A 17757-nucleotide genomic window follows, 5' to 3' on the forward strand; every position below is an offset into this window, starting at 1 on the left:
GAGACGTGTGCAGGATGCAACAGAGCTGTACCTACACTCTGGTGAGAGCAATTTTTCTAGACCTGTCCCCACCACGGTGACAGGGATTTTGCACAAGGAGAGAGCCCGGTGCCACCCGAGCGATGCTGATTTGCCAAAGACACGGGGTTTGTTTTTTTACAGGACGCAGAGGCACATTACCCTGGAAAGAACCGGTGCAAAAAGCTTCTGTAGTGTTTGCAGGATGCTTTTGTGACTCCAGCAACAAAGCCAAATACTTGCTTTTCCTTCCCAAGGCTCCCTCCAGCCAAGTGGAAAAGCTGGAATCCACAAGTTTGTTTTTGGTTTTCACGAGCACTGTGCTTTCACAGCTCCAGAAATTATTAAAGAGCCCTGAGCAGGACTGCAAAGGCTCAGATGTCAGACCAGAAAAGTTTAAAAGTTATCACCAGTGAAAACATTGCCTGGATTCCCAGCAGCTTCTCAGAATTAAAACATAAGCAGATTGAAAAGTATTTCCTGCAAAATTTGGTCGGTGGTGTGATTTGTGGAAAGGGATCCCTGGTCCCCTAAGTGATCCCCTCATAAGCGATGTGCCCAACCTGTTCCCCATGGCAGCCCAGGCCTCCCAGCCCCCTTTTCAAGTCAGAAGTTGATCAAACTGGGAAGTGAAAAGAGGAAGTCTGTGTTAGTTACTCCCAGTCTCTACCCAGTGTTTTCTGCACAGTTGGCTTGCCAACATTTTTGTCCTGTCATGAACCCCTGTGCAAAGCAGGCACTGTTTTGGCATTGGAAACTTGAGGGGAGCATGGCCAAGGCGGTGCCCTGGGCAAACATCACTTCCCTGCAGGGTTTGACCAGGCGCTTGCCCTGCAGCGGCACCAACGCACAGAGCACGCCCTCACCTGCAGAAAGTTCACGGGAACACGCTGCAGATTTAAAACTGGTTTTCATCGCTATTGCCACAGTGACCTTTGCGATTTCTGTCCTGAATTGTGATGGCCAGGCTGGGGAAAGAGAGGATTGTCACAGCTTTGCTCTAAGATGGGAAATGGCATCCTCTGCCCTATGTTATCTGTTGTGTCCTTGCAGGACTGGCAAGTAGAGAGGGGCAAAGGCACAGAAACCCCCATCTGTATTCCTCAAAAAACACCCAAAATACTGTTTATTTATAATAACCCACTTACAGCCCTCTTTTCCTCCCCATCTTGGCTAACCCTGGTGCTTTGGTGACCCAGAAAACAATACGTAAGCCCGTGGCCTCTTCTTTGAGTTTAATTCACAGGGCTTTAGGGTACAGATCGTAGATCAAAGTTACGGTAGGACTACCAAAAAATTAAAAATCCAAACTGAGCACCATGAGCTCTGCAGCTCTGAGTTCAAAAGCAAGAAATGACAACACCCAAAAAGGTCTCTTGCTCCTTCAAGAGGCATCATCATCCTTTTTTTTGTTGGGTTTTTTTTTTTAACCATTTCCCACTCCTCCTACCCTGACTTTCTCGGGGGTCGCGGGGCCCAGACCAGGGAGCGCAGCAGCGATGCCCTACGAGGGCAGCCGGATTCCTGATGTACATGACCCGCGCACAGTGTCCCAGACTGCAGCTCGCCCCCTCCAGCCATGGCCCCAAAGCACCCCTTTGCGCTCTGGCAGTCTTCTTCCCCACTGGGAGCTCCTGCTTGGGAAGGTGCCTTCAAAGCCAGGCGCACAGAAGTCCCGCAGCCATCCTGGCCCTACTCCTCAGCGCACCTGCGACCTTTCTGGGGTCTCTTTCCCAGGGCTTAAAATTACAAGTTCGGGAGAAACTTCCTTGCCCACTGGGAAAGCAGAGTTGTGATGGTGCAGGGTGGTCTGCCTCAAAAAGGGAAGGCCCTTTTAGTCTTCTGCTTCCCTTTGCCAGGACGTTCCCCAGAGAGTGGCAAGGTGAAGCGCAGGCTGCTGTGGGCAGCTGGGGGATGCTCCAGGCTCAGTCCGTGTCCTCCTGCTTTATGCTGCTGACAGGAACGGGAAGCTCTACAGCTTCAAACTCTGGTAGTGAAGGGTCAATGGTTTCTTCTTTCACCTGCACAGCAATGACTGGCAAGAGATAGAGAGGGAAAAATAAATGAGTAAAATCAAGCTGTGCTGCCTCACTCTACCTGCAGCACCCAAAAACCAGCTCTGTTCATGCAGATACACAAAATGCCCCAGGTTTCCAGCCCACTTTTTGAGAGTCCCTTCCCACAGACAGCCCTGCCTTGCTGGCACAGATCTGCAGTCACAGCAGCGACCAGGATAGGACTAAGCGCTGGCAGCATTCAGCTGCCTGCTCCCAAGAACAACTTCTCCTAGGGCCAGGGGAGGAAAAGCCAGTGCAGTCCATGCTCTACCTGCCTGGATCCACACAGGGGATATTAAAGCTCTGTGAGCAACGAGGACCTTCATGAGGCTCCATCCCCATGTTCACAAAGCACCTCATGCACCCTCTTCCCCAACACCCACAAGGCTTGGCAGGGGACCCAGCTGCTCTTCTGGCCACCACATCTCTTGGGCTGTGTTCATGTGCTGCAACAGCCCTTATGGAGACTGGGAGATGTGAATGCATGCTCTTGGACATGTCCATCTTGCCTCTCCTGCCTAACTGACCTCACAACCATACTGCTCAGGAAGCATCAGCAGTATCAAGATGTCCAGCTGTGCTGGTGTCACCAAACCTTCCCATGGAAAGCAGGCAAAGGCTTTCTTCCACTCTGTCTCTAGAGGAGTGGGGAAGGACATTTGTCACAGTGCTGCCGTTCCCTGCCTGGGGACGCCCATGATTTAATGGCTGAGAGGCAGCAGAGGCCTCGAGAGGGCCAGTGGCATGAGGGGCACGTGTGAGAGCTGCATGTGTCTGCTGGGTAGAGTAACTCATGCCCTTACTCTCATCAGGTGCTGGCTCTGGCAAAGCCTTGCTGGCAGCCTTTGCTTCTCGTTTCACCTTCGGGGCCGGAGGCTTCTTCACGGTCTGCTTGATGTTGCGGGCTTTGGCAGGTAACTTTTTTCCTTAACAAAGAGATAACAGAGCATGGGGAAAAATGTGTTTCTTTTCCCCCCTGGAAAATCAGCAACCCTTCGCCACCGAGAAACCACAGGCCAGGGACCAGCACAATCGACCAGCAAGCTACATGGTCATTAGCTGCCAACTGGTTACTCGACAGAAATGGCCTACTGGAGAAAAGCTCTACAGTCATCATCCCAAAACATGCTCCTCCATGTTCTCCTTCATTAAAGGCACTTCAGCGTGTGCTTAGCTTCCAAGGAGCAGGTCCTGTTGGAATCAGTCTGGAGTCAGCTTTGCTTACCTGTCTGGGCCTACTCCTAGGCAATGGGCATGTTGGCTGCAAGGCGTGGACATGGTAGCATTAATGTTCTCATTTTTAGCAGACGTTTTTATTTAGCTTGAACGTCTTTATATTCTTTAGACGACCTTTCCACCCCCCTCCAGGAAGGAATTTCTTGCCTGTCTACACACGATTTGCCACAGCTACTGCAACGGTGACGACAATAACGACAAGATGAAACAGTAACATGGTCCAGCCCCACTACTGGTCTCTTCAGCCATCTTAAGGCTTTCTTTCCCTCAGCACAAAGCAGGCAGGGTTGCTCTCCAGCTGCCCTCCAGCTGCAGCAAAACATCTCCCTCCGACCACAGACACAGTGGGGGAAGCAGCACAACCTCAGGCCTGGAAGCAAAGCGCCACCTGTACCTTGGCCAACAGAAAACAGACTGCAAACAGATTCTTCCCACACACACAGCTCTCTGCTCTCTTAGGCAACGGGGGGCAGTGTAAAAGGATGAAGCTGTGTTGTCAAACCCACAGTTGGCTGAGGGCATCCACAGCAAGACAAGGCCTCTCTCTCCTGCTCTGGTGGACATGGACAGGGTTCCTCTAACTGGGCCCAGCCTGCGAGCGAGCGGGAGGGCACTAACCAAACATCACTCACTCTTCTTTCCATAGGGTTTCTTCTTCTTCTTGGGCACCTCGTTGGCCTTCACTGGAGTTGTGGGCTCTGTCATGGAGACGAGAGGGAAACGAAAGCCAAGTCCCATAACCAGTAGGTAACTGGGATGAAGTGACATAAGCGAGAAACAAGATATACCCGTCCCCCCGAGCCAACGCCCTCTTCCCATGACAACCAGCTAGGGGAAAGCAAGGCTCTAGAGCAGTTGCTGTCTGTGCTTCCAGGCGAGGGCCCAGGCTGGGGCAGCATGGGGGAGAGGCCCAGTAGAGAATTGGCAGAGGCAGTAAAGAAACAAGGTTCATAGCTTGGGATGGAAAGGAAAAAGCCTGCAAAGGTGAGGCAGTGGCCTCCCTGCGACAAGGGAAGGAATAAACTCTTGAGGGATGCTCTTGCCTTTTACAGACAGAGCCAGAGAACTGATAAGAAAAGGGAGCAGGGGCCAAGCTCCCGCTGCTACCTGGCTGAGGTTGTAGGTACGCTTAGTAAAAGGGAGCTGTGCAGGGATAGGACCACCTGGAACTCTACCCAACTTCATCAGGAGCAATCCTCTGCTGGTGCGCAGACAGGGAAACAGAGCCAACCTCAAATCTCAGGCTGTTTTCTCCCCACCAGATTCCTCCCTCTGCCAGCTGCTAGAGTGTGTGGCTGCAGAGGAAGACTTATGGCAGCCAGCGCAAATCACGGAGGCAATTTCCTCCTCCCTGCAAGGCCCAAAAAGGAGGAGCCACTCAGAGCAGGAGGAAGGAGAACTTTGCCTGTAGTGTTAGAAACCAGAGTCAAATCCTTACTCACCTGGAACAACAGGTGGTTGAAGTTGGTAGCCTGTCAGCTCACACCACCCAACAGGATAAATGTCTGGAGACTCGCAGTCCACCCACTGGTCATACTCATTGTCCCAGCCATCGAAATGGATGCTCAGGAGACGGTGGACTACACGCTTCACCGTGGCCACGCATATGAGCCGGGGCTCCATCAGGTCCACTGCTTCCACCTTCATGCCTGCCTTGAAGCCATGGTTTGGGCAGTCCTGGGTACAGGGAAAAAAAAATAAACAAGAAAACCCAAGACCATTGCACCCAGTCCAAACCCAGACCTGGCCACCAGCAGCTTAAAACACCTAGAGGCTTCCCTTCAGCTTAAAGCCAGCAGAAAGAGAACAGTCATACAACAGAAGGGGGTACCATGAACAGATTCAAGGCCTGCTGTGATCTCAGTGAACCTCAGCCCAGCTTTTAGAAACAAGATACTGACCTAGGGGGAGCAGCAGACAGCAGTGAAGGGACATCAGTTAAACCCATTCCCCTGAGATAGCCCTGAGAAATCAGAAAGATGGGCACAGGCCCAGGTGCTGCAGCGGTTTTGCTGATGCAAAGCAGATCCCCTTCACCCACGTGCCAGCCACACGCTCTTAGGCAACAAGCAGTGCAGAACACACCAAGAGCCTGGAGCTCCTGGAAACACCAGAGAATCTCAGGTCACACTCAGAGGGATAAAGATATCACTACAGCCTCAAAGGCACGACACTGCTTGTCCCAACCTTAGGCTCTCCTTGTGAAGAAATAGATTAAAAAGAGGTCTAGGGCATTTGTGTGTAGAGATTAATTTACAATATATTTTTTTTGTACTAGGTGTGGTAATGACCTCATGGTCCTCAAGAGTCTGAAAGACTCCAACGTTTACAAAAAGGCAGCAAAGGAGAGCAGTATCAATTACAGATATACCAAGTGTAAACAATGCTAAATTTACTCCATTTCTTTCCAAAAGAACAAGAAATCCTCTATCAGGGAGAGAGTCTGTCTCCTCACTGCAGGTAATTCAAAGGAGACCAGGGGAAACAGCATCTCAAACACTTTTTCGTTCCAGACTGAGCTGATGTTTTAAGCTTGGCAAAGAGACTTCACTACATGAGATTTTGAGCTCTAGCAGCAGATTCCAAGGAGGGCCCAGCATTCTTAGAAGACCATCCACTTCCCCACCATGCTGCACATCCTACTGACAGTGCACAGAGGTCAACCTCAACCAGTATCTATGGAACCCACTTTTCAGTTCTTTCATATTTGTCTCTTAAAAACCCTCAGCTCTCTCTTAAAGTGCTGACTGGCCCCAAAGAGCAACCCAGCAGACACTGGCTATCGTCTACCCTGACTCTAGGAAGGCTTCTGACACTGTCTCCCATAAGATCCTCATAGAGAACCTGGACACAGCGAGATGGACTGAAAACTGGCTGAGTGGCTGGACCCAGAGGATGGTGATCACGGCACGAAGTTCAGTAATTAGTGGTGAACCCCAGGGGTCAATACTGGATCCAATCCTGTTCAACGTCTTCATTAGTTATCTGGATGACATGACAGTGTCATGTCAAACTCAGCAAGTTTGCTGGTGATACAAAACTGGGAGGAAAGACTGATATGCTAGCATCTCTTCTATGAGGAGAGGCTGAAAGAGCTGGGACTGTTCAGCTTGCAGAAGAGAATGCTCAGGGTGGACCTTGTCAATATGTACCAATGCCAGAAGGGAAGGTGCAAAGATGGAGCCAGGCTCTTCTCAGTGCCACCCAGTGACAGGACCAGAGGCAGTGGGCACAAACTAAAACACAGGAGGTTACCTCTGACCATCAGGAAACACTTTTATACTGTGAGGCTGACTAAGCACCAGCACAGGTTGCCCAGGGAGGCTGGAGAGTCTCCATCCATGGAGATATTTAAAAGCCATGTGGACATGGTCCTGGGCAACCTGCTATAGGTGATCCTGCTTGAGTAGGGCTGTTGGACAACATGACCTCCAGAGGCCCCTTCCAAACTCAACCATTCTGTGACAGCCAGAGCTCTTGTGCTCCTTACTGACTGCAAGGACCCCTACACATGTCTTCTCACTGGCAGCACTCACTGTGTTGAAGAGTCGTGCTGGAACAGGTCTTGATTTAGTCTTTTCCAGGTAACTTTCCCAGTTGAAGGTCTTTGCATCTTGCCCTGCAGCAAGAAGAAATGGTCAGAGGGGAAAAAGGAAGTCACTGGGTAGACCAGCTGGGGGAGAAGAATGGCAGAACAGGCAGGAAGGAGGCACAGCAACTGATTGCAAAGCAGTTCCATGAAGCTCCACATACAGCATGATTTTGGACATAAGTCTAGTGCACAGATTCCATGGCAGTCCAGCACCCTGCTCTAGCAGGCAAATATGGAAAAGTGCAAGCTGCAGCTCTGAACATCCATGTCAGTCATATAGCCAGACCACAGAGAAAGGTGAGAAGAGGCAAGCAGGAAGAATTATGTTCAAAACACAACACCAAGATCAATCTTTCTCCCACCAGCAGTAACATCAAAGGAAGACAGAATAGCACTGCACAAAAGTGCTGCAACAAAGAAATTCAGAGTGGGCCCTTTTGGGTATGGCTGGGTGAGGCGGTAAAAACACTCCTAGGGTGATTGCCTCTCACAATTTTGTAGAATATCAGCCTCAGATTTATTAATACAAGAAAAATAGAGGTGACTCCTGCCACTTAATTACTGAATCATGCAGTAATGGCTCTACTTATCTTTTCTCACCTTCCCTGTCCCTTAAAGCTTAAGATTCTGTTCAATTTAGGGATGACATATCTCTCTCACTGATGGGCCATGAGTTAACCATCACGCCATTAATGCTCTCTGGAGATGTTACTTCCTCCCACAAGGTACCAAGTCTTGGTATATGGGCAGAGTTCAAATGGACTGCCCCCCTGAACCAGCCCTGTCTCCCTGAAAAACAGGCAGATTGGGCCCTTGTGGTTTTGATTCATCTGAACTTGAGACCTCTCAGAAAAGCCCAGCCCAGCAGATTCTGCATGCAGGTTTGTGCACACAGGGCAGAGTCCAAATCTCACCTTTTGGAGGGGTCAGATCGATGTTGTTCTTCTGACAGAAGTTGACGGGGAAGATGGCGTGCGAGGAAGCGTGATAGCAGAACCAGTCAGAGCCATCAGCAGATGTGGCTCCATCAATGCTGATCATCAGATACCCATCCAAGAGGACCTGAGATGGGAGTGAAGGGCATGAGTGTAGAGCTTCACTTGCTCTAAAGCCTCTCTTCGCAAAGAGATCCCCTCAAGAGCCCCCACAGATGGACCACAATTGCTACTAGATAGTAAAATGCAACGTTATATGCTCCAGGGCATGCAGTAGCTTCTCCTGGTACGTTAGTCAACACAAGCTCATCCCCAAAGCAGCAATTTCTGCAGGATAGGGACCAACACTAATAGACTTGGGAAAAGGACTCAGCCATAAGCAGTCAGGAGCTCTGTTCTCCCTCAGAAACAGACTTTATGCAGCACTACAGAGGCACTCCTTATGCACTCCAAGAACTGGAAAACAACTCTTCCCTACTGCATGCCCAAGGGTGAAGGAAGGGTGGCTGCTGGAGACTTAGCTTGCACTGGACAGTTAACTTGCAGACCAAGCATATCCACTTAGGCACAGTGGATAACTGCTGGTCTCATCAGCTTCTCAGACCTTTGAGGTAACGCCCCAATTCCCTCCACACACCAGCTGCCTACCTGTCTTGACAGTCCTCTCCTCTTTCCTCATGCAAAATCCTACCCAGTCTTACTCTCTTGCAAAGGAGAGGCTGGGTTCTCTCAGGTAAACCCAGCAGAGCCCATTCCACCCACTGAACTTACCTTGCAAACAGTGGCCACGCAAATGTTGCCCAGATTCAGGGGGTCAATGGCCTCCAGCTTCATGCCTTCCTCAAACCATCCACCTTCAGCATAGACAACTCTTACCTAAGGGAGATTCTGATATACCATGTGCTGTTCATGGTATGGGACAGTCCCATCCCAACACCGAGAACACCAAGTGCAAACACATTTGGAGCTTCTTTACTTGGCTCAACCCAAGTTTGGAGGGGAAAGAATATTACAGGAAATACAAAGAGGCAGCCAACCCAACGCTGCGTTTGTGTCAGCAACCTCCTGCCAAGGCTCTGGTCACTCAGAGAGCCAGGTCCAGCCCTCAGCTGTGGCTCCACAGCAAAGCAAGTCTCCTTCTCATCTCTAGCCTTATCAGTATGACCCAGCTCCTTGTCAGAACTGGTCTGACATGCAATTGTCTTCCCTCTCCAACTCAAAGCTCCAAGCAACAGCTTGCCCTTCAACTGAGTCCCTCACTCTGTCGCTGTCTTTTAGTTCTTCCATCTTTCCATTTTGACCTGCCACTGCCCAACCACAGCCCTGACACCCCAAACACCTTACTGCCTCCCTAGAGCTGTAAGGGAGACAGAGGAGCCATCCTGAGCAACCCACACAGCAGCATAAATACCCAAGGAAGTAAGTGATATCACTGTTTCCTTTGCTGTGGCCTACCCAGAAAGACAGATTTGTCCTACCTTCTTAAACAGGTAGGGGACAGCATCACAGTAAATCTTCCGGAAGGTGGGATGGTTTGCCATGTCATTGCGTTTTTCTTCTGTGAGGAATGGAAGAAACAGAGAGGTAAGAAACCTGCAGCAGCTGCAGTGAGAAAACACACTGGTTATTAATTTCCTGGCAAGAGCTCAGCTGCTATAGAAGACCTAGACCAGAAACCATGAGAAGAGTAATAGAAAGAACAGGCCACACAACCTGACAGCATGCAGTCTTACAGGTGCCAGCACGAATTTCCCCAAAAAGACTACAAACATCTGTGATGTTGCAAAGTCTGCATTCTCACACTGTGGGGACAGACTACCCACACTTCAGATAAGAAACTCTGCAGTCCCCCTGTCCTGACCTGTGGCAGCAGAGCACTGGGCTTTTATCTATCTGGGGGAAAACCAGCAGACACACAACTATATAGACCTTGTGTGTCAGGTCCTGAGACAACTGCCTGGCTCCCAGCATGTCAAAACTGATGTCAACAGCAACGTCCAGGCAGTCCACAGCAGAACAGAAGATCCCTACCTGCCGTCTTCATGCTGTGGCCCACTCTCCGTGACCAGCCCACAGGATGGATGAGAGGGCTCCACATGTGGCACCAGAAGTCATCGTCACTGTCACCATCCTCATAGAGGAGTCTCAGTCTGCCCCCAATCACCGTGTCCACCACTGCCAAGCGCGTCCGGGACACGTGGTTCTTATCCACCACCTCCACCCGCATGCCCTGCCGGAACGGGTACTTCATGCTCTCTGCCATCTGGAAAAAGTCAACAGAGGAGATGAGATAAATCTCACTTGGTGCTTTCCTTCTTCAGAAAACAGCTTTCCCCACAGCCATTTGGGAAGCTACACCTCTAACTGCTTCCAGACTTGAAATCCTGGTGGTTTCAGGTGTAGCTTCCTAAAGGGCAACAGGATTTTCAGTTTCTTTAAAAAAGTCAGGCCCTTACTTTTGCCTTTTTACTCTGATCAGATTGAGCAACATGATCATCAACTCCAATTCCAACGACAGACTTACCCTGCGGACTGACCCAAAGGCACAGCACATGAAAAGAGTCACTGGCTGCCTTCTAACTGATTTTTTTGAGACCTTCAGTTTGCTGATACAGCTTAGCCCTACTCATCCACAAATACCCAAAGGTGTTTATAGAACACCTGACACTTTGGCACTGTGATCCCAGAATGCTGTGCAGCAAGTAGGAACCACAGATGAAAAAAGACACAGACATCCAAACCAGCCGACACATAAATCCAGAGGAACTTTTAAGGTAAGGTCTACCCTTTCCACCTTTCATTAGGTGGGAGCAGAGATGCTAGAGGGAGAAAGATACTGACATCTGTCTCCCTTTACCACTTCCCTTCCATGGTGTGAGCTCTCAGCTACAAACTGTGGCCCTGGGACTGTCTTCCTTATCCGTGGTTTACAAAGCTGCCAGTGACAAGAGAGCCTCTCCTTCCCCACAAGGTCTAAACTCAGTGCAGGCTACAGGAAACCACAAGAGCTATAAAGCTGCCAAGGCCATGGCACAGCTGCTTCCATGCACTTTGAGGGAGCCTGTGCCCCTCTCACTCCACACAAGCTGCTGTGCTACCAACACTGAAGGCAAAGGTTTTTGACTCTCAGAGTCGTTCCCCAGTACTGAAAGAGGGCATGGAAAGGCCAGGTTGGACATGCATTGGCCTCTCGCTTCAGCAAAAGGGTAAACCTTATCCTCAGTATTTTCAGCATGACAATGGCTGTTAAAGGCCATCTATGATCCAAAGGAGAAATGGTTGTGCTGACAGGGCACAGAGGCTGTGCCATTAACCACAGTATCATGACAGGTATCTTAAGAGCATGGGAAAGCACCCACTGCCCTGCCCTGCCCTGCCTAGGTTTCAAGGAGGCACACAGGAGTTGCACAGATAAGAACCAGAAGAGATGTGCTGTGCACACATCTCTTGACTTCGACTTCAATTCCATACATAAAACGACAGCCTCCACATTTACCTTGATGTGGAAATCCACTGGAATGGTCCTGGCTCCCACCAGTTTTTTCATGAGGTAACTTCTCCAGTCAGTGTACTTGGCATGGATAGCTACATACACACAGGGAAAAAGCAAATCTTTATAACCGAAGGAACTACAGCACCACACTATATTTTTCTCACTCTCTTGAGAGTCCATTCGCATTAAACAGCCTTCTTCACATTTGGATCCCGTACCTGTTCTCAGGCAGACCCTGTTCTGCAATCCTGCCCCCACAACTGGCTGCAAGGGATCACCACTGCAGAATGGACTGGGCCAAGCAGATATCCAGCTCCACTGACTAGACGTGGAAGTGGTATTAGAGCAAAACACATGAGTCATACCAAGCAAATCTCAGCTTGACAGAATTCTGCTAAACTGGCCTCTCCAAACTGCTAGCTGAGCAGGGACTGGAGCCACTGTACTCTCTAGAGACCCTGTCCAAGATGCAGGACCAAAAAGTTCCCCCATAGATTAAGCCCAGCCACCGTGTGGGTCAGAAGGACAAACAGCCACCTGCATCAGCCTCTGTCCATAGGTTGGACACCAGCTCTACATCCAGTACCCCCAGGGTCAACCACAAGGAGACGAAAAGGAGCAGTCCATGCAGTCTCCAACTTCCCAAAGAATTGTTCCTTGTAACTCAGAGCACAAATGGAGTTGTGGTCCCACATACAGTGCAAGCACCTGTCCCACTGTGCTAGACATAAACCAAGGCTCCTCCATGCCCAGGCACGTGCCCTCTTGCTCCACACTCACTTTGCGGTGGTACCAGGATTTTGCTGTTGATGGCACACCAACCAATGGGGTGAATATCCACTGTGCCCAGATTGCACCAGAAGTCATGGCCAGCATCATTCTCAAAGCCCTCATATCGCAGAAGGGCCCTGTACCCTGCCAGGACAGAGCAGACAACCAGAGAAAGGCATTAGAGGCCAAGAATTTCTCCCTGCATTGGGCATCACAGGCTTATTCTCTACAGCATGGCCTTCTGAGCTCTGCATAGGTTATCAGAGCTTCTCCAGCAATTCTGGAGGCAGAATCATCTTCACAAAGACCCCAGAAGAGGAACCAGATGCTGGTTTCCTCCCACCCCCACACCATGGCATTTCCTGTCCCAAACTCAGCAGTTGCAGAGCTCCAGAGAGCTCATGTTTTGCTTGACCAGCTACACGCAGTTCTTTAAAGCTTCCCACAGAGGTCAGCCATTCCTGGCTGTCAGGAATTACATGGGAGACAGACGTACCTACAGTCTGGATGACAGACGCAATCCAGTACACACGGCTGGGGAGCACGGCATCGCTGTTGAGCACTTCCACTTTCATACCTTTCACCACATCATCCCACTGATCGAAGAGCGGCACCTGAAGAATGGAGGCAGCCATGTTGGGAGAGGGACGCCGACCATTACAGCAGGGCTCAGGCCCTCGTTCTCGCTTTCAGAGATGTGTTTTAGGCAGCTACACTTTCACCTTAGGCCCAGGTTTGCATGCCTTATCCTTCCGTATCTGTCAACAGCTTGAAATGCGCCCAAACTGTTCCAACATCTCTCTGGAGTGTTCACAGAGAATCCCAAAAGGCAGAACATTGTATAGCAACAAAAACTATTTCACTGCCAGCTGTCCTGTTATCCTAAAGCAGCTGCTGCCTTTCCTCTATGGCATCAAAATCCCTAGCTATCTAACTATGTCTTCCTGACCTATCCTCAAGAACAAGAAAATTTTGTATTATCACAGATCACAACTCAAAAGAAACATAACAAGTGCATCTTAACACACAGAGAGGACGGGGCTGCTATAATACCTAGGAACTGCTATTCTTCCATAGATCTGCCTTGGTTACTTGGCCCACAAGGACTGCAAATCAGTCAACAGGAACCAGACATGCTAGAGGGGCAGTGACTGCCAGGCCCACCTAAGTCGAGTTCCTCCCTGCACATGACCCTGGCCTGTGCTCACCCAAACAGACCGCAAAGGCAACCAGGAGCCTTCCAGTATCCCCCTCCAGTCATGACTAATTTGGTCCCCAGACAGCATTGGGCCATCACCACTGGCAAAGCTTCTACCAAGTCCCCCACTGAATCCTCCCCCAAAACTCCTGGTCCCTCTGTGGGACTCCCACTCTTAGCTGTGAGAAGTCCCAATTTCTTTCCTTGCATCAGCTAGAGCTTAATAACCAGCTCTCCAGCTCTCTCCCCACCACTTGTCACAAGAGCATAAGGGAGCTCCATGCATACAGCACGTCCCACATGTACTGCGAGGCACAGCAAAGAAGAACTCACGTGTTTGAAGCAGCTGACAGGAGCTGCCTTGAAGCCATGCTCCTGCAGGTACTTTCCCCAGTCAAAGCCCAGGACGAGTGCTATAAGCAGATGAGAGAGCAGAAAATCAGATGAGATTATAGAAAAAGCACAGAGCACTCAGTTACCTCTGGAACACAGCTTGCAGCCACATTGCAGCCTGCCCCAGGACAGAGCCCTCTGCTCCACCACACAGGAAATCTTCATTCTGGTGCATTTTCTCTGGTAGGGAACTAGATCCTATGAGTGCAGGGGGACCAGCCTCCGCAAGAGGCACAATATATTATTAATTAACCATTCCTGTCACTTGCTTTTTGGAAAGGGGAGGCAGATGGGGCAAGAAAAGAGGTCAAATCCAGCCCAGGGCTCAAGCACTCTGGGGAGAGTAGAGACTGCATCCTGTCAGTGCTGAACCACTTTGCAGCTTTGCCTCTCAGGAGCAACACTGCAGGGTCCTATCAGCAGCGCTTGCTTCCCCAGAGTGTGCTGGGAAAAGCAGAGGGAAACACCAAGATATTAATCCCATAGTCGCTCCTGATCCAAGACTCTGCTCCAGCTGCAATCTGCTTAGGGATCGATCCCTGCCACCACCCCCTGGGGCTCACTTTTGCCCTAAACCAGCAGCTTGCTACTATTTCAGCTGCAGTGACTGCCTGCTCCTCGCGTTGATCTGTGAATAACTTGGATTAAATATAACTCCCTCTGGGCAGCAGGGCACCTTTAAAGTCAGCTTTGCCCGTACCTCGTGAGACTGTGACTAGAGAGGTTATGCTTGTCATGGTTTATACAGTTGCTCTATAACCTGATGCCTCCTCCCCACCTGGGGAGAGGCATCAGGAAAAAGATTTTTGGGTTGGAATATATTTAATAAAATAATAATAAACAAATATTAGTAACAGTTATTATATATAATACACAGAGTTATACTCAGTCAATATTATGGGGCAGCAGGCCTCAGGGTTAGGACAGTAAACAAGTCTCTGTCGAGATGTCAGCCATGGAAGAAGGAGCAGGAGGGAGAGGCAGAGAAGGGCCGTCCTCAGCAAACTCCCCAGTTTATAGTGAAAGTGATGTTTATGGTATGAATAGTATTAATTGGTCAGCCTGGGGTCACCTTGGGGCTGACTCCCCCAGGTTTCTGCTCCCCCCAGCCTCTGCACATGTTTATCTCAAGACCCTGAAGACCTTGAGCACTATGGCAACCTGCACACCAGTATTAGCTGAAACCTATAACAAAGTTTTATCCCTTTATTCCCACAAAATAGAATGTTGCAGTCCTTACAAAATTGCAGTTTTCCTCAACAGAAAACTGACTAAAATTTGGTCCCATTGAACCAGGACAACACCTCAGTCCAAGCTGCACCAAGAGCAAGGATGAGGCTGCAATAGTGGATGGGCAGGAACCCACCACGGCTCTGTTAGCACTGGCAGAGAGAGAGAAAGGGAGATTTGCCCTGCGTCCTGCCAGCCTGTGTCAGAGTGATCCACACACATCTTTTCAGTGCAAGGCAGTGTATCAGAGGTGAGGAAGAGGACTGCAGAGCTTATGGCCCTCCAGATGTCCCCACTTCTATGTCTCCAGCAGCTGCACCTTCTCACACCTCACCAACACTCACCATCCTGACCTGTCAGCGTCCCATCTGCCAGCTGTCCCGTGCCCTGCGAATGGAGGAAGGCCCCAATCTTGGCTGACCAGGCTGCCTTATGCAGAACTTTTGCTTTCTTCGTTGGTGGCTTCCCCTGCAAGAGAAGTGACATTAGGAACATCAGTGGCACAGAAGAGGAAAGGAAGCCAGGCCCTGCAACTGGCCAGCAAGCCATCCAGCTCTTCCTTGGAGTGATTTTCAGGTTTCAGCATTTTCTCTCATGGTTACAGGAATAAGAAGAAACAGGAGGTAAAATATGACCATGTCCTTCCCCAGTTTCTAGGAAGCACCACCCTTCAGCTAGCATGCTTTCTTTGGGGACTTCAGGCAGGAAGAACAAGCCACTGGTAATGGCAGCCTGATCTTTAGAGAGCAACCACCCACCCCTGTGTACAGGCACATCCTGCTCCATCCCCAGGGAAGAAGGAAGAGTTTTGGCTCACCTGCAGTCTGGCCAGGATGCTGGCCTTCTTGGAGTTTGAGGAGTAGCTTCTGGAGCAGGAGACGCTGCAGAAACGTTTGGTCTTAGAGAAGAAAGCCTCTCTGGTGCCCACAATCCCACACATCTCGCAGACAGCTGAGAGAAGGAAGGCATAAAATTGTAAGCAGTTGGCAGGGTCGATGCACTGCTCCCCAGAAAATGCAGTCTCAACCCAGTGCTGCCCCCAGAGTGTACTCAAGGTGCTGTCATACACCATTTGGCTCCCCTAGCCCTTGTTCTCTCCATCACACACAGGCTTTAGGCAGAATACGCAGGCAATGCAGTACCTGGCTCGGAGCCGCTGTCCTCTACGAGCTGGCCTGAGGATGGATGGTGCACAGGAGAGGTCGAAAGCTCTCCAGCTTCCCGGTCTGCCACATCATCGTCACTAGACTCATCCAGACAGGAGCTGCTGTCGCTGCCCATGCTGCTGTTATAGCCTCGGAAACTGTCATAACCCCCAAAGATGTCCGATTCATCCTCTTCCTCATCATCTTCGCCTTCCTCCTCTGGCCGCTCCACAGACGAAGTTTTGTGGCAGGCAGTAGACACCATCTGAAAAAAAGAGCCAGTCTGCTTTAAAATAGACATTTTACATCACACCCCACAATAAACCTTGTTGCTGGGAGGTGAAGGGCTCTTGGACTGGGGAGAGACCTCAAGGTGTGTAATGAGTCCATGTAACAACTCCAAAGCTATTACCCCTGCAACAGGTCCCTTTACAGGTATTTCGCAGGCTGCACTCTGCTTCCCAAGAGGAAGCAAACAGACAGAGAGATGCAGATAGAAAAAAGTTCAAGAAACATGGAAAGAACACAGAGAACTGCACTGCCATGCTGACTAAGGCAGAGGAGACTGTGTCCATCCAGGCACTTGTCTCTCCCAACACAGTGTTACAGCACAGCAGCGCAGGCACCATCAACATTACAGTCACCGCAAACTCCCAGTGCAGAGCACAGAGCTGCAAACTCTGGCCACCATAGCCAACAAGACAAGTACAGCCTGGATGCCAGCGGGACAAACTTGACTCTGGAGAAAGTTCATGTTCTTTGGAAACTCCATAGTCCGTAGCTGACCTCAGTTCAGAAGCTGCATCAGCAAAATGACAAAATAACATATCTTATGAGTTTTTGCCTACAACCAGATATCTCCACAACCTTTTCACTATCTCTTTGTACTTAGGGCTACAGCAAGAGAGCAGAGCTGCAGGGATTGAAGAAAGAGCACAGAAATCCAGTGAGTGTTTCTCAGACTAGAAGAATCTTGAACCGGGCTCCAAGAGAACACAAAAGAAACTGGGAGAAGGTGTTAGCAGCTCAGGAAAGAGCAGCAAGAAGTCAGCATGAGCACAGGGAGCAATGGAACAGAAAGGTAGTTTTGCAGAGCCACATGAGGCACCAGGATACAACTGTTCACTAAGTGGGCAACAACAAAAGATCGGCAGCAAGTCCCTCACCTTCTGGTGCTAATTTCCCTCTGATCTCTGGCTCCTGGGTATTGTTATAAACACATGAACAGGAAGTCCAGACTTCACTCACCACTGTCTCCCCACATCCTCCCTGGCTTTCACACAGAACAGACCCAAGGTACTAAAGTTGTTCCCTGAAAACAGAGTTGCTCTCCTGCAGATCCACATCCTCAGACAGCATTCCTGACGTCTGAAAGGCCTGAACTCCTCAAAACAAGCACATTCGTCTCTTTCTCACCCCTATCTTGGGAGTGCATCTTCATTCCGCTCGAAGGAAGGATCTTTGGATCGTTCCTCTTCCACCAAACGCGAACGAAATTTGCAGACACGTTACAAGCACCCAGGGCTGACAAGCAAGGCCAGCAACACCCGCAACCTCCTCGGAGAGGCGAGGGGGGCGCATAGGGTCAGGCCCAACATCCCCTCCAGCACCAGCACGGTCCCCGGCAGCGCGGAGGCGGGGCGGACGGCCACCACAGCACCAGGACGGCCAGGCGGGGGCGGCCCCCTC

General features: G+C 50.2%; 1 protein-coding gene across 1 annotated transcript; it reads right to left on the reverse strand.

Moving 5' to 3' along the window:
* Positions 1-1943: 1943 nt before the first annotated feature.
* On the reverse strand, positions 1944-16333 carry L3MBTL2 (l(3)mbt-like 2 (Drosophila); the record flags this gene model as incomplete). The annotated part of the gene is made up of 16 exons (XM_010183878.1): positions 1944-2053; positions 2879-3001; positions 3944-4009; positions 4754-4988; positions 6848-6930; positions 7818-7965; positions 8610-8714; positions 9317-9396; positions 9870-10101; positions 11335-11423; positions 12112-12246; positions 12599-12716; positions 13634-13713; positions 15268-15391; positions 15741-15874; positions 16066-16333. Coding segments are annotated over 16 exons (2130 nt in total), but the record flags the coding sequence as incomplete, so codon positions are not given.
* Positions 16334-17757: the final 1424 nt, after the last annotated feature.

Source organism: Mesitornis unicolor, unplaced genomic scaffold (genome assembly GCF_000695765.1).
Source record: "Mesitornis unicolor isolate BGI_N332 unplaced genomic scaffold, ASM69576v1 scaffold33334, whole genome shotgun sequence".
Taxonomy (NCBI): domain Eukaryota; kingdom Metazoa; phylum Chordata; class Aves; order Mesitornithiformes; family Mesitornithidae; genus Mesitornis; species Mesitornis unicolor.